A 22,761-nucleotide genomic window follows, 5' to 3' on the forward strand; every position below is an offset into this window, starting at 1 on the left:
GCTTTTTTGCCGGTAAGGACTCTCTCTATTGCCCCCCACAGCATATCGGATTATTCATCACCCATCAGTGTTTGCATTTTACTCGTCATATGCGTTCGAATTGTCTTCGGTATGCAGGGTCTATGGTAAAAAAAAAGCAGGAAAAGACCCTTTTAGTTGTTTCAAGAAACGAAGATGCATCAATCTAAGATCACCTGATTGACAAGATAAGTTAATTTCTAATATAGCTCGAGTATCCACATGCCATTGGAGGCACTGGTCTAACTCTAATTGTCATCACTAAACCAAAATTTCCTTTTAGTGCTGCCTTCTACCCAGCCGTGCCCCCTCTTTATAATCCGTAGTCTATATATACAGGTCTACGTGAGGTTGATAGTTGCTTGATGTTTCTATGTCAGTACTGGTTGATGTCTTCCCTCTGATCTTCCCACAAATTCCATCACCAGCTTCGAGAAAGCCGATGACTCATCCCTAAGGAGATTTTCTGGTGAATCAAACTCTAGTATGTTACCTGCGGAAATGGCAAGAAAAACATGTTTGTTACTCCTTTATATAAGATAGTTTGTTGGAAGTATCAAAATGATTACGAAAATAACCCGTGTGATTTTGTGTTTTTACCTTCACCGAGCACAAGAACAAGGTCACTGTCGATCACGGTGGGAATCCTGTGAGCAATCGTAATAACTGTGCAATTGTCCGTTTCTTGCCTTATAGTCTTCTGGATGATATTGTCTGTTGCAGTATCAACTGATGCTGTAGCTTCATCCAGAACAAGTATTTTCTTTTTCATGAGCAATACCCTGGCCAAGCAGACAAGTTGTCTTTGCCCCACACTCCAGTTTCCTCCATCTTCAGCAACTGTTACATAAAATACAACCATATAACTGGGCCATCTTGGGCAATCAATTTAGACAGAATGTGATGACCAAAGCTACTTGAAGTTACCTGGTGCATCTAGCAACCTATTGTCTTCTCTGACAATCTCGTCAAGGCGGCACTTCCGCAGAACCTGAAAGATGAAAATTCTTTAAAGACATACCTAATTCATAAATTTGGAAACTGACTATGAGCTGCTGATTCTAGAGCAGGGAAGGTACTAGTACTCGAACTGCGTCGCTAACAATCTTTTGCATCATATCGACATTAGACATTAAAGGCATTTTCATGTAGAAGGGTCTTTTTTGCGGAAAATGTTGAATGGTTTTTTGCCCACACTATAGATTTTTACCTCCCATATTTCGGTGTCCAGATACTGTTGTAGAGGATCCAGGTTTGCTCTGACAGTCCCTTGGAACAGAGTCGGTTCTTGTGGTATAATACTCAATTTACAGCGCAAATCATGCAATCCCAAAAGTGATATGTCCACTCCATCTATGAGTATCCGTCCTGCAGATGGTTCGACGATCCGAAACAAAGCCTGGATGAGAGTAGACTTCCCACTCCCTGTCCGCCCCACCACCCCAATTTTCCTTTCTCCAGGAAACGTGCAGCTTATGCCCTTGAGAACCATGGGCATGTCAAGTTTGTACTGAATTTGGAGAGCCTCGATCTGAATTGTTCCACACCATGGCCATGTTTCTGTTGGTCTACAGTTTGTAACCTCCAAAGGAGACTCACTTGGTATGTTTGAGTACTGCAAAATCCTTTCAACACAGATCATCTTGTTCTCAACATGGCACAGGTTCCATATAACCCATGCTTGTAACACGTTAAGGTTAAGGCCATAGGTAGCTGCAAGCCCTGCAAGGCCTAAAGAAGGAGAAAGCAAAAGGAGTTATTGTTTTCTATCAATATGATTTTTGTGAAAGCTGAATAAGGTAATACATTTGACTTTTTAAAGGCAGTGTAACTGGTGAAAACCACCTTTACAGTGAAAACTTTGTGTAAAAGTTCAGAAAGCATAGCAAATGAAAATTTCAAGTCCAAACTTAATTACGTTTGGCATCAGAGGGAAAAGAATCGGCATGCATGCATAGTGATTCATCACTGTTTGGCACTATTCATTTGTATATTTCTCTTTTTAATTCCTTCCAAATGCAATTTAGTTTGGACTTGAAATTTTGCACGTTTAAAGAACACAAGTTTACATAACACCTCAAATATGGTCTTATTTTTAGGAAATTATTGAAACATCTAAACATGGTTTTATGGAGTCTGCATGGTTTGCACCTTATGGGTGGTTTTCACCTGATATTTCGCCATTTTTAAAACCCTAAGACATACATATTCCGTAACTCCAAATCTTGTCACTGCTTCTTTTTAGATTGGAGATCTTAGGTGCCAGTATTGTTTTCTTACAAAATGACTTACTTGGATCGATTGTATCCCTGGGCAAGAGAACAAGTATGACTAGCATCACGAAGAATACGAGGTTGAAGAGAAAGTTGATACGGATGCTCAGCCATTCAACAGTCGCTGAATTGTGGAAAGTAACGCGGGTATAGTCATCAATGAGGGCAAAGCTCTTTGCGAGGAACTTCTCTCCCTGATTAAAGCATCTAATAGTTGCAGCTCCTGATACAGTCTCTGAAAAATGGTGGAGGACTGGAGCTTTTCTGATGCCAACCATCCTTGCTAGCTCTCTAGCCGAACTGATATAATACCCCTACATTAAGGACAGGTTACTAGTTTGCATTTTAAGAACTGAGGGAAACATATTATGACGGGTGAAGCTGTACCTGATACCAAGCGGAAATTGCAATTATTATTAGGAATAACACGAATATGGGCCAAGCAATTTGAGACATAATGAAAATAATACTGAGGAGCTGAATCATTGCGAATACAAGCCCTGCTAGCCTGTAGGGAATATCTGTGTCAACTGTGGCTTGATCTGTCGAAGCCTGCAAGATGGACAAACCATATAAACAAGGAGTATTAGGCATAATGTCAAAATGGAGAGATTATTGGCTCACCCTATTGAGTATTCGACTTGATGGAGTGGAATCAAAGAAGCTCATGGGTGCTCGAAAAATATTTGTGATCATGGCTAAGAAGAGCTGCTGAGCAGTTTCAATCGCAATTGTTGAAAGGAAGACGGCTCTTCCCAATATAAATGCTGAGCTTCCTGCTGACAACAGAACAAAGAGGCCAATCATCTTCTGCTTGCTTACTTGATATGGTCTCTCTGCTGCCCATGCAATCCAGTAGTTGCTACATATCTGCAACCCTTGGAAAAAGACATGGCATGCAAGAACCACAGGAATGAGAGCTCCACCGTATGCAGAGGTGACGAACTTGCGGTAAACATCCCATTTAACTCTTCCAGATTCACGTTCTTCCTCACATTCCCTCCCTACGACATGGTGAGCTGATTCTATTTCTGTGAGCTCCACCTGCTTCTTCTTGTGTCGTTTGCTTTTTGTCAAGCCATGTGTTTTTGCCGGGTTGACCTGACTAAGGGATTGGTTGTGTGCAGCCATTTGCTTCAAGAGCTCTCCATCTTTGTCTGCTATCAGATCATCATATCTTCCAGATTGAACAATCCTTCCACCTTTCATAACCTGTAAGTAAACCATTCACAACCATCCGTTAGTACTGTATGTTGACTACGTTTATCACAGTATGTTCATAGTAATTAGCAAACAGGTGAAAATATGACATGCTGCTGTCCTGTTTAAGATATTTGCATATTAGTTTATTTATTCAGTTTGAACCTAGAGGATGTATTGGGTGAAAACCTCTATCCAGTGCAAACTTGAGAACTTTCAATCCTCCTAACCATTAGAGCTTAAATAAACAAATGAGATAAAAGATGGAACCTCTAATCACTTAAATGCATTTTCTGAAAAGCCACCTCGTGTTTTTTTTCTTCCAAAAAATGGCTTTAAGTGATTAGAGGTTCCACCTTTCATCTAAGCCGTTTATCTGAGATCTGATGGATCGGATTGGAAGTTTTCACTGAATAGAGGTTATCACCTGATGGAAGTTTTCAACTTTTCACTGAATAGAGTTTTTCACCTAAAAACGTATCATTTTTTCCTTTCTCAAAAAGACATAACTAATTGCGTATGGAAATTGAGTTAATATCTCACCAGAACAAGATCTGAGTCACGCAGGAACTCTAGCTGATGAGTAACATACATGACTGTCTTAGAGGACATTAGTCTCAGTAAGCATTCCTGCAAATAGAAATTGAATCATTTTCTTGAATATGATACCATTAGTCTCAGAAAGCATTCCTGCAAATACATATTGATTCATTGCCATGAATATTATAACATTAGTCCCAGTAAGTAGATTGCTCATGTGTACTGTACCTTGAAGAGATGTGCGCTGGTGTGTGCATCCACAGCACTGAAGGGATCGTCCAAGAAGTAAACATCAGAATTACTGTACAACGCCCTTGCAAGCTGAATCCTCTGCTTCTGGCCTCCACTGAGGTTCACTCCCCTTTCCCCTACTACAGTCATATCACCATTGGCCCACAACTCCATATCTCTATCCAAAGCACAACCTTGTAGCACCTCCTCATATAATCTCTTGTCCATAGCTTTCCCAAAGAGCACATTGTCCTGAATTGTTCCAGTCTGAATCCATGCGCTCTGTGGGACATATGCCCTCGATCCAGCAACCATTGTTTCTGCACCACTAATCCTTGGAATCTCTCCCATGATGCTGTAAAGAAGACTTGATTTGCCTGAACCAACAGGTCCGCATACTGCAACCTTGAGACCCTTCCTGATGCTTACCTTCCTCTCGATCTTGAGTGTGATCTTTGTTTTCTTTGAGCTATTGTCAGCCTCCCAACTGTATTCTCCTGGTTCAATTTCCATTTCACCAGCCATTGCCAAGTCCTTCTTTTCAGTTATGTTTCCATAGCAACTTGGCTTCCCCTGCTGGTCTTCTTTGATGAACTCTTCTATTCTATCTAGGGACACCTTGGTTTGTGTGATCACCGACACGAGCTCCGGGAGGTTATAGATTGGATCTTGGAGGACTCTGAATGTGGCAAGGGCTGATAGGACTGTTCCAGCTGACAATGGTATGTCCACAAGAATGCAGACACCAAAGGTAATGACCGAAACTAACGTTGGCGAGGCCCAGAACAGGAAACATATTGCGGAGCATGTGTAGAGGTACCTCCTGAGCCACCCCCTCTCCACATCCCTGAGCTTCAGGAGTTTGTCCAAGTAGGCTGTCTCCCATGCATGAAGCTTCAGGATCCTCATGCTCTTCATAGCCTCGGCCATAGCCTTGATGCGTGAGTCCCTTGCGTCCATTATCTTCATGTTGAGGTTGTGCTGTGATTTTGTCAGTGGTGTGTTGCTCACCATCACCAACACTGTTATGAGGACTGCAGACAGGGAGGCCATTGCACCAAGACTAGAGTACAGGATGGCAAGTGCCAGGAAAATTTGAAAGGGCAGCAACCAAATCCCATGGATGTACCAGAAGAAGTCACTAACCTTCTCGACATCAACGTCGAGGAAGTTCACAACTTTCCCTGCGACTGTGCTTGAGTTCTTCAGTGACAGGGACTTCTTGTAGATGGATACCATCAGTGCTGCACGCACCTGGAATCCAATTCTGCGGGCGCCGAAGTACCACTGCCGCTGTGTAATTGACTCCACTGTCTTGGAAGCAAATAACAGGAATGCAAGCATGTAGCCACGGCCATGGCCCTTGTCAGTGTTCTTGTCAGAGAGTAGCTCCACCAAGTAGGTGATCAAGAATGGTCCCATATAAGAAGAAACAGTGTTGAACCCTGTTAATAAAAGCCAAGCACTATATTAATGAAATCAAAAAAGGACAAGACAATCTTTAGTTTTGAAAATTTTGAACTGTTTACTAACCTGCAAAGACTGCATTGCGGACCAAAGGTGTCCAGACAGCACAAATAATGGTTTTTCGCAGTTGCATTGGCTCAGGTTTCTGCGTGTGAAGTGTCTCTTGTAGAAAGGCATATGACTGCTCCGCTGTCTCAGACTGCGGGACAGATGGGATGTGTTCAAGCTCGAGCCGCACCTTGTGTCCCTTCTCAAGGACTGGATTCAGCCACCGGAATGTGAGGCGACTCCACCACCCGGAGTTCGAGAACCTGCTCCTGCTACTGTCATCAGTGTCTTCTCCCTCGAGCAGAGGTTGGTTCAGCTCTTTCCGGTTTGCTTTGGAAAGCCTCATAGCTGCCACAACCAGGCAGATGATGGTGCAGAAGGGAAGTGAGGTAAAATTGATGACGGTTGCAGAGTTGAAGAGGTGAAACAAATGCAAGGAGGTGATAAGCAATTCTGATAAGAAGCTGAAGAACCACCAAGAAACTAGAACCACAGGCCAGTTGGATACTACTCCTGCACCTTCATGCTTGCAGTAGAGCAAGAATAGAGTCGCAAGAAGCCATGATGCCGATTCAAAGACTAAACCCGGGGAGACAACTTGCTGCTTCCAGACTCCAAGAACAGAAAAACCAATATGCAATAGCGTCATCGAAGCATTGCAGAATGCAACTATATGAGCTTGTAGCAGGGCTGCCCCTCTTCTCTGAGCCGAAACCACGGCGCCATGGCCATGCCCTGCTGCTTCTTGACGCCTCTTCCTCCGTTTCGCAAACTCTGCAAGGATCCAGACTAGCAAGATGGCGAACGCTGCTGCCCGGATATAATCCAATGCTTGCAAGTGCTCCATGGGATGCTGCTGCAGTACATCAGAATGAGGCAGGTGAGCAGTAAACACTGAGATGGCACGAATTGCCCTGTTACATTGAAGGACAGCAGAGTGGAGCGCTGAGGCAAACTTGGGCAAAATAAAGCTAGGTGGCAAGGAGGGAAGGGCCATGGGAGCAAACCAAAAGGAGAGGCTGACAGCACATAACTTCGAGGCTCTTGTAGTTGATGGTCTACTCACTTAATCCGGTCTGCAATCAACTTGTAGACATCAAAGCTTTGGTGCTGGTCTGGTCTGGTCTTTTTAAAGTGACGGTGCACAATGCTACAGCCTACCTAAAAAGAATTCCGCAAGGAAAAAAAAATAGAAGGACAAATATAAGAGTCTGAAGCATGCATGTTTGATTAGATCTATTTGCTGGCATCTAGCTGCAACTATTTCGGCCTGAAACAGGACAAGGTGTGGTAGCTAGAGCTGGTAGATGATTAGTGCAAAGTACACTAAGCACTGTTCCTTTGTCGCTCCATATATTCGCAAATGCATGTGCGGCTAAAGAGTTCAAACCAGAATGAACTACCAGCCCTGTCTGCTATTATCGATGTGTGTATTTCTAGTGGTGGAGGAGGCGGTTCTTTCCGGGCAAAAGAACGGCGGCCGCTTAGGTGGTCTGGAACGTTTGGAACGAGCGTAATTGGAGAATTGTCAGGGACAAGTTTTTAGTGACAAATCGCTAGCTAATTGCAAGTTGGAGGCGGCGGGAGTGCCTTCGTAGTTGTTTTCGCCGTGCTTTCTCTGTATGGTCATAGACGGGGACTCTTAGTCACAATTTTTCTTTTTGTCTGTAAGAATTCTTCTCAACAGAGCACCTACCATTAAACAAACCCCTGTCAGCTAACGTGCCATCTCTGTGTGTTTTGCAGGAAAGATGGATAAGATAAACAATGCAAAAGGCTTCAGAAAGAATTTGAAGTTGGCGAAAAGAATCGTGCAGTACGATTTTCTCGTTTAAGAAAAGAAGAAGAAGAAGAAGAAAAGGCAATGCTGCTGACTCATATATGTCCAGATGCCGCCCGCGGCGCGAACAGGAAGTAGACACGGGACAACGCCGAGGATGGTGGTGGGATGTGCAACTTGGGCAATCCAAGTTGGAGTTGCCCTTGCCAATCTGGCCACGGCGCCGGCGGCCGGGCCGATCGCCTAACCCCCGGCGTACTGGTTGTCCAGACACGTATGCACTATGCATGTGACACTTACTTGCGTTCGTCCGTGCGTCCGTCCAAACCGGGGCGCCGGTGTTGTCCTCGCCGGGAAGAAGAAGAAGAAGTCTTGATCTCGCGTTCTGGAAAAATAACTACCACGTACTACTACCGTAGTAATATCCTGATTTTCTGGATACCGTGTAATGCGTATATATGATCCGCCGCCTTCCGTTCCTTGTCCGGATCGACGTCACCTCGCGGGATCGGCGGGAGGCATGTTTTTGGGAAGATGGCCGGTATATATGGCAGCCGGTGCATTAAACGGCAAGGGGAAGCGCGCGTGTCCGGATCCCGGCGGCACGCGCCCGGAGCGTGCCGTGCAACCGCCATGCACGCCGGGGATTCCCTGCTGACATGCCGCGCCCTGATTCGACGCCGCCGGAACCTTAAAATCGGGCTGCTTTCTGCAAGCATATTTTGCCTGCCATGGATTCAGATTCGGTGCACGTCTATGTCGTCCGTGATGCCCTGCGGCCACTAGTGCAATTTGTGGATTGTTTCCTTTTTTTCTTGCGCAAATTTTTTGTTGGTTGTTTCCCTTTTTCTTTTCTAAGCAAACATGGAAAATATCCTAAAAGATCCCGTCTCTTCTTCCGTCTGAAAGATTATGTCCTTTTACAATATGTGGCTAATCCGTTGTACTTCCTCCGTCCTAAAAGAAATGACTTGGATTAATCTAGTATTATACAAATCCAAATCACTTATTTTAAAACGGAGGAAGGAAGTACTATAATTGTGGTTATTAGTTTTCTTTTCTCACTCTTGATGCGGTGATATTAGTTTTGAAGCTAAACTAATTAAGTGCCATACGATGCACATGGCCTTTCTTTAGGATTTATTTTCGACCGGACAGGATCATTCATGTCTCCATTATTAAGCAGAGTCACCTTTCTTTATAAAATTAACCACAATCTTCACGGTCTAATTTCTGAAGGGATTGTAGCAAGGCATCGATGGCAATTGACATCCTTTTCTTAGGCAGGCAATTGACAGTTTGACACTGTTGAAATAAATCCACTATCTGATGTTATCAATTTCAACAGACATTTGAATGTGGGGGCATGCACCGGACCTTTTTCACGTGATGCAGGTCGAGTGGTTGTGCATCGTTGTAGCTGAGTCGATGCAGGTACTACGATGCACAACTACTCGACCTGCCTGCATCGTCGTAGCCGAGTCGAAACAAGTCGTATCGAGACATTCTTTAATGGATGATAACCCGCTTCGTTGTATTCTAGAGAAAAAAAGAGCAAGCACGTGGAACAACATAGCTAGCTTAGCCCGAAAACTGTTTTTCCATCCATATTTAGCTAATGACAATACTAGAAATGTTAGTAGTTGATCTATTCCGTAGAAGAAAATGTTTTGTTCTTGCACGAGTGTAAGAGGAGACGTTGGTAAAATGTGACAAGCATTCGTACTTCTGTCGTAGTGATTCGCCAGAGAGGGGCCTAGCTGAGAGTAGCCAGGAACAGGACCATGCTAGGAAAGCTTAGATGAGGACAGGACCATATGCTAGCTAGTGCGTGTTGACACGATCCATTTTTCGTTTTTAGCGCTTGGTCTGCCCTGCAGCATCGAGATTCGTGCACAAAAGGCAACACGTGAAACAACTGTTCCGGTCAGAAGATGAAACAGATCGCATAACTAATCTTGTCATGTTCCTCCTGCGGTGATATTTGCCTTTGATTACCACAAGATTACAAGTGGAGCCTAGCTTAGCCAGCTAGCTGTTCCAACAAGCTCAACCGTTCCATGTGTAGTGTAGCATGTCTATATACGCTGAAATTAATTAAGCTAAACTTGTGGTTGGTGAATTATGCGGCGCCGTACTTACTTTTACCATTGGTTGTGAAGAAATTGCCAAGAGAACGGACAAAGTTTGTTAAGCGCCAAACAGTAAAATAAACGAGTGCAACAGGCGTAATTTATTTTACTGAGTAAAATGAACCACGCAAAAACGAAAAAAGTTACTCCAGTCCAGAAGATTTTCTATACAAGTACTCCCTAACTCATTTGACTGTATCTGTCGTGCATCTGTCTACTCCGTATCATGTTAATTGACTTAAATTTATCTTAAAATAGGTCTAAAAATTGTCCATGAAAAATATTAAATGGTACACAAGGAGTATGTTCCGGAGGCTCGGAGGAGCGGATGGGATGCAACCGTCGAACTTGACGTGACATGACATCCAGGGTTTTCCGAGACGTCGTGGTCCAGCAACACGGATATAGGTCTACCGTCTACGCTTGCCATCCTTTTCTGTTCGAACCATACATATCCTAGTTCTAGCTAGCGTATCGTACGTGTGCGTACGTACGCGTGTCCCTCTCGATCGGACGTTTGAGTCCTGGATCGGTCGGTGCGAAATAACCTGTGTGGCTCTGACGCTCCGTGCGCCCGCGCGCATGTACACAGTGTGTCGACACACATATAACCCGGTGGCCACATGGTGTCAACACTGCCACGCGCTAGCTAGCTAGCTGTCGGTTTTGCTGCCCATGCCTTGGCAGCGGCCGCTGTACTTCGGGCCCGTGCCGTCGGTTTCACGAACGCATGCATGCAAGGACGACGGCTTGCGGACTACGAGGCAAGGCAAAGAGGGAGATGTTGCATCGATCGCGCATGCATGTAGGCCGGTCCGACCACGTGCATACGTACGGCATGCGCGGGAGATCGATATACACTGCAGGCTTATCGTATTGATCTGTTTTAATACTTTCATGTCGAAGTATCGAAATATTACATGTATCTAAACGCATTTTACGTTTAAATATATTCATATTTGAATAAATTTGAGACATTCAATATGGGACGGAGGGAGTCCTGGACCACCAGATCTCATATCAAAGTATCAAAATATTACATGTATTTAGACGCATTTTACGTATAAATATATTCATATTTGAACAAATTTGAGACATTTAATATGAGACGGAGGAGGTCCTGGACCACAAGATCGACTGATAGCGGATCCGACGACGCTTTTCGCATCAACACCGATCTGACATGCAGCTGGTTACAGTAAGTAACGTAGTGCGACGGTGGGGGTGGCCGGTCGATCGGTCGAGCGACGTACGCCATGCATGTCGCCAACCCCCATCTTAGCTAAAGCCAGATGCTCCCTTGTATTGTACCTAAATGAAGCTTTGTTCCGTTCGGAGCACATGAGCACACTGTGCTGGGAGCACGTACCGCACTCCTCCATGAGCACGTGGCCGCGTGCGAAAGACGAGCACTACATTCGTCCAGATTTGGTGCATCCAATCCAACGGCGCGGTCTATTCATAATGGGCCACGGCTGGCAACTCCGGAAATTTCCAGGCGTCTGGATGCGATGTAGATCAGCTCCTCAAAGCCTCGAGAGGCTTTTTAGGTGTCGGGCAGCATCGCCAGGCTGTTCTCTTAATTTTAACCATACAAAGCTCAACGTAGCAAACGTTTTGAATTGACTTGGTTGGGGTGCGCCTGGCCCGTGCAACAGTGCAACGCACGGGCGACACGCGAGGGCCCCAGTGGCAAGCCACCGTGGTGGACCCTCCCCCACGAAAAATAAATTTAATATCGTTGTGGACGCATGGCCCACATATCAGATATTAAACTGATAAGAACAGATACTACACTTGATCTTAGCCAAAAGGCCGAGAAAGGTATGAATTGGGACGGTGGCCTTCCTCGTGTAGTTATATCCACACCAGCGTCCCGTCTCCTTCTCGCCGTGCGAGGTGGTACTAAACGAGCTGCTCCTTGCGACCGCGGACGGTAAACAAACACGCGCAGCCACCTGCATGGGCCATTGGATCGATGAAGATATCCCCAAACAGGCCGGCCTTTGTAGTGAGGGCTAACTGGGCCTGGACTTGTCAATTGTGCCGTGACGCGCGCTACGCTTTTCCAAATTTTGGGTTCCCCCTGGTAGAAGCGAACAAAACGTCCTTTCGATCTAGCCGTCCATGCGGAATCCACCGGCCGTCTCGCATATCTTCGTGACCTCCGCTCACTTCGCGTCGGGTCGCCCATTTCGCCACCAAAACCTCTCCCCTCTCCTCAGCTCCTTGCCCTCTTCTAGAAGCCGAAGCCCGGGCGGATGGCTTCCCGGAGGAGGGAGAGGCGCGTGGTGGCCGTGGCAGGCGTGGCGGCGCTCGTCGCCGTCGGTCTCAACCTCGCCTTCTCGGCCGTCGCCTCCCACCGCCGGAGGAAACGGCAAGGTGAACACCGCAGAACCCTCGGATTTTGAATACAAGGTCGCGTAGTGCTCTAGTATTGCTCAATTTGCATAGACATATCATGTTTCTGTTCAATTATGCAGCAATGTAGCTTATGCCATGTTTTGCTTGGAGAGGAGGGCCCCTCGATTGTTTCGCCCTTTTGTTGTGCAAATAGGCGCGTGAGACTTAGAAAATTCTACGTTACTGTTTCAACTATGAACGAGCTTATGAGCGTGTGCAATTACTCTCTTAGGGTGCCAAGTTATGGAGATTCATTGGTGTGGTTTCTCATTGGTTAAATGTCCTGGTTCATTGCAGAGCTTCCAGGGTTTAGTGCACAAGTCAACCTCTCAGCAGCTGAGATCAGGAGATTGGCTGACCGGATCATTGCTAAGTCGAAGGAAACATATGACGCGGTGGCTGCAGTCCCCCTAGATAAAGTATGTATGCAACACCGTGACACCATTGCACTTTTCAGCAGACTATTTTATGGAATGCAGCTTTAGTGTCAAAGCCTAGGTGTGATTTTGGAGCTGGCTTATAGTCTTCTATTCCACACACGATCTTATTTTCGTACAGAAGTAGACAACATGCATCATAAATACTGTATGTGCCTATGCAGATAAAATAAAATACCCTGAATCTGGCTGGATGAAAGCATGATATTAGCACGTTATGTGCTCAAATGCCATCACAGAATGGCTGAGATTTTCTATCTGGGTACATTATGAATTTGCAGGCCAGCTTTGCGAATGCCATTGCACCATTGGCAGAATTAGATGCTCAGCAGTTCCCCCTGGTTCAAGCGTGTGTGCTTCCAAGGATGGTGTCGCCATCTGATGATGTATGCAAGGCCAGTGCTGAAGCAGAGAAGCGATTGGATAACCACTTTCTTCTGTGCAGGTGAATTATTACTTATTCCTATTATATCACTTGTTGGATATAACTCTGGGTCATCATTATATGTTTCCGAAACAGACATTTATGAACTATTGAAAATAATGTGAAATCATCTATGATTCTGTGTTGTTTGATAAGTTTGTGTCTACGAAGCCATTATACTTCTAGATTTTCCCCAGTTCAGTCATATGATTAAGAAAATAACGTTCTTAAAAGAAGCTGAATTTCCTCTTATTGAACCATCCCATGTATTAATGCTGAACCCGTATTATAAGAATCTTGTTATTTCCTGCAAGGTGACCAGGCAGCGTGAGGATGTGTATCGCATTATAAAGGCATTCGCAGAAAGAGGTGAAAGAATAGGCCCTGAAGCAACAAGATATGTCCAGTGCTTGGTACAGAATTCGCGTCACTACATATGAAACTAGCTTCATACATAATCTCATGATCTGACTGGCAAGTGCATGTTCATATTCATGGGGACTTCTCTGAGACTCCAAATGTTGTATAGCTTCTTGCTAGGATTCCATATTCGTCCCATTGTTGTTGATACACACACTATTTTTGTTAGATACTCATTGTTGATCCGATGTGCCTTTGCATGCACTCTATCTTTTCTTCAATTTTAATTTCTACAATCATTGTCAGCATACATGATTAATCTCAGTTCTTTTTAATGCTAGACGAAAGCTGAACATATACTAACTGCTCGACCCAGTTAGTATATGTTTGCTGATTTCTCTCATTGTGGTGACAGGTGAGAGAGTTTGAGCGGAACGGAGCGAAACTAACTCAAATAAAGAGAAAAGAAATGGAGAAGTTGAAATCTCTTATTGATGACTTAAATTTGAAGTATATTCAGAACATGAATAATTTCACCAAATTTCTTCTGTTAAGCGAAGAAGAGTTAGCTGGAATGCCTCTTGAGTTCTTAAAGGTATGCTATGGAGTACAATAAGCAGACTTCATAGTTTTGAAACCATCCTTCCCAACATTATGCTGAAATGCGTGAAATAATCTCTTATCTTTTTCTGACTTCATGGTTGAACAAAAGAAAAAAGATTATGTGTATTGCTTCCTAATCCTGTTTACTATAACTGTTCACCTTAGGATCTGGAAGAAACAGATGGAAAGCGCAAGGTTCTGTTGACCAGTTACCATGTCACTCCAATTCTTGAGCATTGCAAGGTCAGTTCCACATTTCTTCTTATCATGCACCTGTATACTTGGTGGCTTGTGATTTTATATGCTGTGGAGTACTTACAATAGGGTATTTCTGCACTAGAGCAGTGTGTGTACTGTGCACTATGTGCTAGCGACTAATTTTTGTTTCTGAATTGTTTTCAAGGTTGGCTCTACCAGGAAAATGATTGCTGTTGCTTATGGCCAGAAAGGTGGAAAACAGAATGTAGCCATCCTAGAAAAATTGGTATCCCCTATGTATCCAACTTCATCTTCAACAACTAACTTCATGAGAACTTATATAATTTGATTATCGTTTTCACTATATCTGAAAGACCATCGCATCATTCAGCTCTCTATTGCATTCGTTTGATTGCCTTAACAAGATTTGGTCATTCCAGCTCCTTGAAATACTTCTTATTTTACTTTCAACATGTAGCAATTGCACTAGTTATGCTTGATGAGTTGATCATAACCTTCTTAGGTTATCTAGGGTGTTGATATCCAGGATTACTAAATTAGTATTTGAAATAAGCATTGGAGTGACTTGTGAGAGGCATCTAATTTCTGAAATGGGAATATAAATGCATTTTGTCCATGCATAATTTCATGTAGGCTGGAGCTTTGGAACTGACAAGCTGCAGTTATATATATTCAGGTACTGTTAAGACACAGGCTTGCGAGATTGTTGGGGTATTCGAACTATTCTGATTTTGCTATTGAACCAAGAATGCCAATGACATCGAGGAAGGTTTGTCGTCAAATCTGCTTGAAAGTGTCTAATTTTAGCATTCTTCCATGCTAACTCTGAGCCAGTTAGCTTGCCAACAAGATAGAATTTAATTGTGAAATCTCCTCCCATGTTCACCTTCATTTGTTTAAGACACCAAGAAAAGCACATTTGTTTAAAAACGCTCTCCCCTACAGGTCTTGGAGTTTTTGGAGGAAATGGCAGAACAATTAAGTGACCTAGCTAATAGAGAGCTGAGCATACTCAAAGACCTGAAGGTTTGAAGAAAGCTCTTTCTTGCTTTCTTTTAATTTTGCACTGATTAAGCTCTTTTAGTTTACCAGTTGAATTGTTACAATGTTCTCATTTTAGATAAAGGAGGAAGGAGATGCTCAGTTTGGCATGGAAGATTTGTTATACTACATGAAAAAAGCCATACAGCACAAGGTTGATCTTGACATTGGTGAAATTAAACAATATTTCCCTGTTAAGCTGGTCATATCAGGAATGTTGAAGATGTTTCAGGACCTATTTGGTAAAATGTTAGCCATTAAACACTGCACTATAAACCTCAGTCATCATGTATGAACATGAATATATTTTCCCATGTTTTTTGGCAGTACTTCGGTTTGAAGAAATTAAGGACGCGGAGGTATGGCATGATACAGTTCGTCTTTTTTCTGTTCGGGATGCAAGTTCAAGTGATCTTTTGGGCTACTTTTTTCTTGATATCTTTTCCAGGTTTGTTTTCTTAGCATGGTGGTGGATTCTTAATAATTTAAATGGCCCCGTGATTTTATTCTAAATGTTGAATTGAATATAAATACTGAAATTTTCAATTGGTTACTTCTCATAGAAGAAAAGTAGAGGAAGTTAGTACCTATCTAATATCTCTATTGCACTGGTTATCATAGCTTGAACTAAGAAAACCAGTAGTCCTGGGCCTCAGACCTACATTTGCAAGAGAAACTTTCTCCCGATTAATGTAGATTCAAAGTCCGTGAAAGAAATAAGAGGAAAACATAAGTACATAACACATCATAAGACAGAAAGTCAGACTGTCAGAAGCATATGCACTTCCACCTGAAAACTTGTCCAGCAGGAAAGGTAATTTAATCAGCAACATCCATTTTTGCTTCACAGGGAAGGAAAATATGGCCAAACTTGTGTTGTGGCACTTCAGAATGGATGCTTGTGCTCTAATGGTACACGTAAGGTAACTCAGACAATCTGTATATTTGGTATTATAATTTTGCGTGATAGTTTTTGTTAAATTCACCCTGTTTCAAAGGATTATTAATCAACCTTGTAATGTGAAAGACTTGTACTAAAGTTAAGTTAATTTAATTGTTCGGACAGCTGAACTGTTACAGACTGGAAAACAGTTTTATCATAATGTCAAAATACCTATAATCAACGGAAAGTGCATGTGAAGTCTTACCTGAACGATGGATTGTTTCACTCTCTTAATTCAGTAATCATTGTGACAGGTTCCGGTTGCAGTCCTATTATCTCAGTGTCCGAAAGAATTTGATGGGAATTCAGCATTGCTGCGGTTCCCGGAAGTTGTAAGGATATTCCATGAATTCAGCCACGTGGTAGACTAACCTGAACTTTCTCTCGCGTATTTCCAGTCAAATTCTTAGCCAGGAATATTCTAATTGTCACGGTAAATGCTTGTTAGGTTTTGTTCTTGAGAGGAGAATTTAGTTATGACCGGTGCCAAATTGCAATTTATCTACTGATGTGTTATATATTAAACTGAAAAGAAGTACTAATTTTTCCAACATCCTGCAGGTTCATCACATATCCAACAGTGCCACCTTTTCTAGATTTTCTGGTCTACGACTGGAGGGGGACTTTGCTGAAATTCCAAGCCTGTTACTTGAGAACTGGTAGGCGGCGCAAATAATTTTTTGTCAATAAAATGCTAGCACTTTTGTTTAATCCATTTGCAGCTGTTATTTCTGATATGTGATACACTGTTATCATCTCAGGTGCTATGAAAGCATTTCTCTCAAAATGATGTCTGGCTTCCATCAGGTGATAAAAGTTAGCACATGATGTTTATGCACAGGAAACTATTTTGAAACCAGAATAAAAGATGTAAAAGAACCGGTTCTAGCGTGTAGCCCGTAGGAAATACGAAGATATCAAGTTGTTTTAGGCAACAGAATTACGGCTGCCAAGTAACATGAACTCATGCCAAAACAATACTTTGACAAGTTCTTGTTAACCTGGTGAAATTTGTTCCAAAATAACATTGGATGTTTTCTCTGTTCTCGTCATTGTAGGACATTACAAAGTCTGTGACAAGTGAAGCTTGTCAGTCACTGAAAAGAAGGCGTGATATGTTTGCTGGCTTGAAACTGAAGCAAGAGATACTTTTGTGTGAGTCCTTTTTCTATTTTTAAAGCATAGGGAATGAGAATATTAGTTCTGACATTATTATCTAGCCCTGACACTCCTACAAAAGTGTGTTTTGCTAACATCACCTGGACTTGTGTAGTATTTAATGTCCCCATGTTTTCTTACACCCATTAGACATTGTGCTATTTGAACAGCAGAAATACAGGCTAGCCTCCTTGTTTTTCCACCTACTCTCTGAATAATTAATACTTTCCTGTTGTTACCTTGATAATTCGGAAGTCGTTACCAACCTATTGGCCTTCTTTTATGTTGTTAATTATGAAAAAAATAGTTTTGATCTTTCTTTACCAGGCCTTGTTGATCAGATAATACATACAAGCGAGAATGTGGACATTGATGACTTGATCAAAGATCTTCATCCAAAGGTACGATCTAAAAGATCTCGATTCATTATTTTTAGATTACCTATGATCACTGAAGGTGAAATGCCTCCTTTTACAGGTAATGTTGGGGATACCTTTGTTGGAAGGGACCAGCCCTGCTTCATGCTTTCCTCGTATAGCTGTTGGCTATGACGCTGTGTGCTACAGTTACATATGGAGCGAGGTCAGTGAGAGCTACTCTAGAGTCATATTACCTCCATCCTATGCTATCCTTAAACAAACAAACAAAAACCCTCCATCCTACATTCTGAAATCATAAAAAAAGCATATCTATTTGTACAATGCAGGTTTTTGCTGCTGATCTATTCGCAACAAAATTCAAAGACGACTTGCTAAATCAGCACGCAGGATTGAGGTTTCGGAATAAGGTAGCAACTAATGCTCTTCTACGCGTGTCATTTGATCTCATATTCATATCTGTGGTTTAATCATGCTTGCATCGTTCCAGGTCTTGGCTCCAGGAGGCTCAAGAGATCCCCTTGAGATCATAAGCGACTACTTGGGAAGAGAACCATCTTTGCAGCCTTTTGTTCAGAGCAGGACAATGAACAGTTTGTGAAATATCATGTAGCCCGTGAAGTTTGATTGCCTTGAAATTATTTCTTGTTTGGAAGAGGAAGAGATGGCAATGTTTGATTTCAGATCGTCATTTATTTGTGCAACTCCCTTTTTATTGTGTCAGGTGACATGTTCATCCATTTAGCACATCGGGAATGTGTTTGCTCTGTCTAGGTCTCTAGGAACAATCATTTCCTAACATTAGCATACTCTCAAACTTTCAAGTTTCAACTACGTGGCGTGATGCTTTTACCCATCATTAGTTTATTTCTTTTGCGGTTGCTCTGCTGGAAGATCATACATGTGGCAAGTGAACGTGAACCATGGTTTGCACAAGAAGCTAAAAAGTACGGTGTATATGAAAAACCTGACAGATATGTTTCTGTTTGGGCATTAAGCATGCCTTTAACAGGTTTCACTTTAAGCGTTGCACAATCAAAGTACATTTAAAGCAAATGTGCAACATGCATCAACAGGTTTCACTTTAAGCCTTGCAAAATCAAAGTAGATTTAAAGCAAATGTAGAACATGAATTCAAAGATAGCTTCCAAACAGTCTCGAGAAAGCCTTTAAATGATATCAAGATAATTAAAGTTATACTTAAAAAGGTAAACAAGGTAGAAACCAGCACGGGCAATAGTAATGTCAACAGCTTGAACTGACCATGCAGGGTATTTCTATTCTCAAAAATGGTGATTTTAAGCCTCAGCAATTCAATATATCACAAAGGGTACAAAAGAAATGAAAGAACTGAGCTCTACAGGGGGGAGAGCACCGTCTTTGAGTTCACTCTACAATTTGCACACTATTCTTCCACAAAGATCATCAATAAGGGGAAAGGTACTCATCACTCACATTACGCTAACTGGTTCATCGCCTTTAGCTTGCAGTGCCTCCCATCACCAGGTGAAAGAGAATACACTGATGCTTCCCCGTAAAGAGTCTATTTCACAATGCTGATCTTTGCTAGAACTAATACGAGAACTCATGCCCTCGGAGGGATATGTATTTCTTCATCCATATGGCGATGTCCTCGGCACAAGCCTGTGCCTGTGGTGTCTTGAGGAACACATCGAGCGTTGCAAATTCATGAACCGTATCTTTGTAGTCGAGAACTGGTGCATCCACATTTACCTTGCGGAGTTCCTCTGAGTAAGCAATCGCTCTATCCCTCATCCAGTCATGTTCCGCAATGATTGTCAAGGTTGGGGGCATGCATTTCAGTGGTGGACCTCCTCTGCCAGGGGCAAGGGGGTTGGCAGCAGGATGGTCCAGGCTGAACTCTTTCTCTGATAGAAGTAATCTCCAAGCAAGTATACATGTGGACTTGTCGTAGAAGTAAGAGTTTGCAAGTCTGATTTCTGAATGCGTTGGAACACTTCCAATGAAGAAAGGATACATCAGAACCTGTGCTACGACCTTGACTGGATTAAATAGTTTTCCATCTTCCACCACCTTCCGAGCGACAAAATCAGCAATATTGGCACCACAGCTTACACCTAGTAATACACACCTGCTCCACATAAAGACAGATGATCAGCTCAAACTCCAGTGACACTAATGCACAACAATTAGAAGTTTAGAACAAAAGGAACTACTCCCTCCGTTCCTAAATACTTGTCGTGGTTTTAGTGCAAATTGCACTAAAACCACGACAAGTATTTAGGAACGGAGGGAGTACAATAAATGACCAGATATACTCTCTCTTTTTTAGGTAGGAAGGCAAGCAAGGCTGTATGTTAATATTAGCGAAGAGCCAGTGTTCTATTCAAAACTGAACTGGAGTGGGCACTTAATTTGTTGCGGGGTCTAAACTCAGGTAGGTGCGGCATCAAGCAACCAAGGACTGAGATGAAGATAGTCCATCAATATGTACATGTCATTTAAGAGATAAAAGGATACTAACTTCTCCAGATTCTACTTCCAAACTAGAGTAAACTTTACCTAGCCTATTCGTTCCAAGGATTCAGTAAGCTCCCACTTCACTGATAAGTTAGGTCAACAGACCATGACCAATAAAAGAATAGCAGAATCGGTTATATCAAAAATGAATATACCTTCACTGGTGTAGATTGTGGTGATGTCACTACTAGTTATTTATTCCACATGTACATTTGAAAAAAATAAAAGTTTATAGAGAACACGTGCACTGGACAATTTCACAAAGACAGGACCATGTGCATGCCAAGCGCCAAGCAAATCTAAAACGGCATTTGAGAACATCGAAATGTCAACACCAAATGGAGAATGTAGTCCTGGTGAACTAAAGCTGTTATGATGTGAGATATTGTCGGTTTGTCGCCAATCAGACTCCAAATAAACAGCCAGGTGCATGCAATGGTGAGATATAACAATGATCACAATTCACAAGTTAAGCGAGTACAACTGTCAGCAGCTAAACATTAAATCTCTCAATTAACAATCTCACTCATTTAAACCTACCGCTACTCAGAAATGGCAACTCGCTGAGAAATCCCTATTTGAACCAATTACGGATCGATATATCTTCATCACTTGCGACATGTTCACTTTAACTAGGGCAATTTTCATGTGCACACATAATACTCATTGAAGAGATGGAATAAAAACTCCTATAATTTGACTTGCCCAATTGTTTGTTATTTGACACCGCAGTGTCATGTTGCTAGGTCATTTACTAAAGCTTAGCACCAACTATTGCAAACTATAAGCGGCGCAGCTGAACTAATTATACCTTGCCGGATCACCGTGTGCAGCGATCCAGGGCTCGACGGTGGACGCACCAAACGTGTCCACCCCACCTCCGACCTTGCTCATCATGGCGAGATTTGCCTGCTTGGCGATCCACTTAAGCACCCTGACCCCGTCATCAAACGCTGCAGGGTACCGGCTCTCGGGCGCAAGCCTGTAGCCCACGGCGACTACGATGGCATCGCAGGCCTTGGCGACCCGCCTGCAGAAGGCGTCGTTGGACGCGGAGCTATTGCTCCCCGTGACGAACCCTCCGCCGTGGAACTGCACTACGATGGGCAGCCTTCGCCGCGCGGAGGCCGCGGCCCGAGGGGACGAGACGGCGTGCGGGAGGTAGCCCCTGTAGGGCGCGGCGGCGGCGCCGGCCGCGGGTTCGCTGGCGCGGCGCTGGTTGAGGAGGTGGGCGTGCGGCGGCGGCGTGGGGAGGAAGACGCGGACGGAGAGCGCGGAGTTGGGGTCGATGTGGAGGTCCTTGGAGGCGACGCCGTCGGCGGCGGAGAAGGCCGGGTTGGCCGGCGCGGTGGCCTCGTCGGGGCGGCAGGAGACACCGAACGCGTCGGCGCCGCCCTCCCCGGCGGCGAGCGACTGGAGGCGGTGGCGCAGGAGGAGCTTGAAGAAGACGCTGTAGATCTTCACGCCGACGCTCGGCATGCCGACCCCCTCACCTCGATCCGCGCATCAGACGAGTGAACCCTCCCGACTCGCCGGCGGCTCGGATCTGCGAACAGCAAATCCCAGCCTTAACTCTCTGCTCCCTCCAGTCGATCGTCACAGATTTGTTGGTTCCCGGAGACAAGATGAAATCGGAGGGCTGCTGCAAAGGGCGGCGAATGGCGTCGGATTGGATCGGGTTCGTGTGATGTTGGAGTGGTTGGGAGGGAGGGAAGGGAAAGCAAAGGAGAAGCCGTGATTTGGTAGAGGGGCTATCCGGATGATGGCGATGATGGCAGCACCGTGGTGTGGTACGGGGGAGAAGGAAGAATCGAGAGGGGTGGGTGAGGGGCGGAAGCAAGGAAAAGACGGGGAAGGAAGAGGGGATTTCTGAGGAATGCAGGCGTCGGCCGGGCCGTTTCTCGAACGTGACCTCGGTCTTGTCTCCTGTGCTCTGCGTTCAAATTCAAACCCCCGCTCGTTAATCCACGGCACCATCTATGAATACATTTTTTTGGCGAGATTACCGTAACTTCCCCTTATCTTCGGGGAGTTTTTTCTGTTCCTTGTTTGTATTTTCCACATTTGACATACTCTAATTTGGAGGAGTGCTATAAAATACGATGAGAAATTTTAGTCTGTGAGCTGAACTCTAACGTGGGGTGCATTAATGGCAAGATGTCGGTGCGAGCTAGATTCGTTTCACGTGAAACAGCTGACTGTGTCCCTCCCAGGCGCTTCCCAGCAGACAGTTCTGTAGCGCAAGGATCCTCGTGACGACATCTACGAGAGGGAAGATCTTGTTCTCGTCTCCTGTGTTGTGAGCGCAGGCCGTCGTATGTTTGATTAAGCTAGTGAAAGTAGCATATCCCCTGGCTAGTTCGAGGCCGGCAACAAAGCAAAATCAGCCTGCGGGCACGCAAAGGCAGCGGTCAACGCCGAAACACCTGCGGGATTAGAGCATATCGCGTTCGCAAAGATACGCGCGGTGTCTTGCGGCACGGCAGCTGCGGAACATTCTGTTCGTTAGCGGACCCAACAGGAACGGGAATGATTCAACGGAACAGAACGCATGGGCAGCGCGCCAAGTAATCACTCGGTCAGCCGCTTTTCACCGCGTCATTCT

The 22,761-nt window shown here is 44.0% G+C and overlaps 3 protein-coding genes, 1 long non-coding RNA gene and 1 other non-coding gene across 7 annotated transcripts; 2 read left to right on the top strand and 3 right to left on the bottom strand.

The window, feature by feature from the left end:
* Positions 1-127: 127 nt before the first annotated feature.
* Positions 128-7,050, bottom strand: LOC100833878 (putative ABC transporter C family member 15). 2 transcript variants are annotated; one of them, XM_024459059.1, is made up of 11 exons: positions 6,785-7,050; positions 5,796-6,633; positions 4,260-5,707; positions 4,035-4,121; positions 2,916-3,503; positions 2,679-2,843; positions 2,311-2,605; positions 1,229-1,749; positions 946-1,009; positions 619-858; positions 128-511 (listed from the first exon to the last, which is right to left on the bottom strand). In XM_024459059.1, the coding sequence occupies exons 1-11, from the start codon at positions 6,806-6,808 to the stop codon at positions 390-392; spliced, it is 4,392 nt and encodes a 1,463-aa protein (XP_024314827.1). In that variant the 5' UTR covers positions 6,809-7,050; the 3' UTR covers positions 128-389. The 2 variants fall into 2 exon arrangements, with proteins under 2 accessions (XP_024314827.1, XP_003567367.3); XM_003567319.4 differs by having other exon boundaries at positions 5,796-7,050.
* On the top strand, positions 3,172-8,035 carry LOC104582921. Its single transcript, XR_731012.3, has 3 exons — positions 3,172-3,305; positions 3,419-3,505; positions 7,524-8,035. It is a non-coding gene; the product is annotated as an uncharacterized LOC104582921 (long non-coding RNA).
* A 3,285-nt stretch (positions 8,036-11,320) lies between these two features.
* Positions 11,321-11,517, bottom strand: LOC112271225. The gene has a single exon (XR_002964219.1). It is a non-coding gene; the product is annotated as a U2 spliceosomal RNA (small nuclear RNA).
* A 346-nt stretch (positions 11,518-11,863) lies between these two features.
* LOC100821906 (probable thimet oligopeptidase) lies at positions 11,864-18,513 on the top strand. 2 transcript variants are annotated; one of them, XM_003564812.4, is made up of 20 exons: positions 11,864-12,071; positions 12,390-12,511; positions 12,811-12,974; positions 13,276-13,366; positions 13,729-13,908; positions 14,082-14,159; positions 14,320-14,400; positions 14,812-14,904; positions 15,081-15,161; positions 15,256-15,418; positions 15,504-15,624; positions 16,027-16,099; positions 16,374-16,481; positions 16,681-16,778; positions 16,881-16,926; positions 17,178-17,274; positions 17,605-17,678; positions 17,755-17,859; positions 17,984-18,064; positions 18,145-18,513. In XM_003564812.4, exons 1-20 carry the CDS (start codon positions 11,951-11,953, stop codon positions 18,253-18,255), a joined length of 2,088 nt encoding a protein of 695 aa, XP_003564860.1. In that variant the 5' UTR covers positions 11,864-11,950; the 3' UTR covers positions 18,256-18,513. The 2 variants fall into 2 exon arrangements, with proteins under 2 accessions (XP_003564860.1, XP_024314828.1); XM_024459060.1 differs by lacking the exon at positions 11,864-12,071 and adding an exon at positions 12,089-12,107.
* A 381-nt stretch (positions 18,514-18,894) lies between these two features.
* On the bottom strand, positions 18,895-22,063 carry LOC100822213 (probable carboxylesterase 16). The gene is made up of 2 exons (XM_003564813.4): positions 20,968-22,063; positions 18,895-19,767 (listed from the first exon to the last, which is right to left on the bottom strand). Exons 1-2 carry the CDS (start codon positions 21,633-21,635, stop codon positions 19,227-19,229), a joined length of 1,209 nt encoding a protein of 402 aa, XP_003564861.1. The 5' UTR covers positions 21,636-22,063; the 3' UTR covers positions 18,895-19,226.
* Positions 22,064-22,761: the final 698 nt, after the last annotated feature.

Source organism: Brachypodium distachyon, chromosome 2, assembly GCF_000005505.3.
Source record: "Brachypodium distachyon strain Bd21 chromosome 2, Brachypodium_distachyon_v3.0, whole genome shotgun sequence".
Taxonomy (NCBI): domain Eukaryota; kingdom Viridiplantae; phylum Streptophyta; class Magnoliopsida; order Poales; family Poaceae; genus Brachypodium; species Brachypodium distachyon.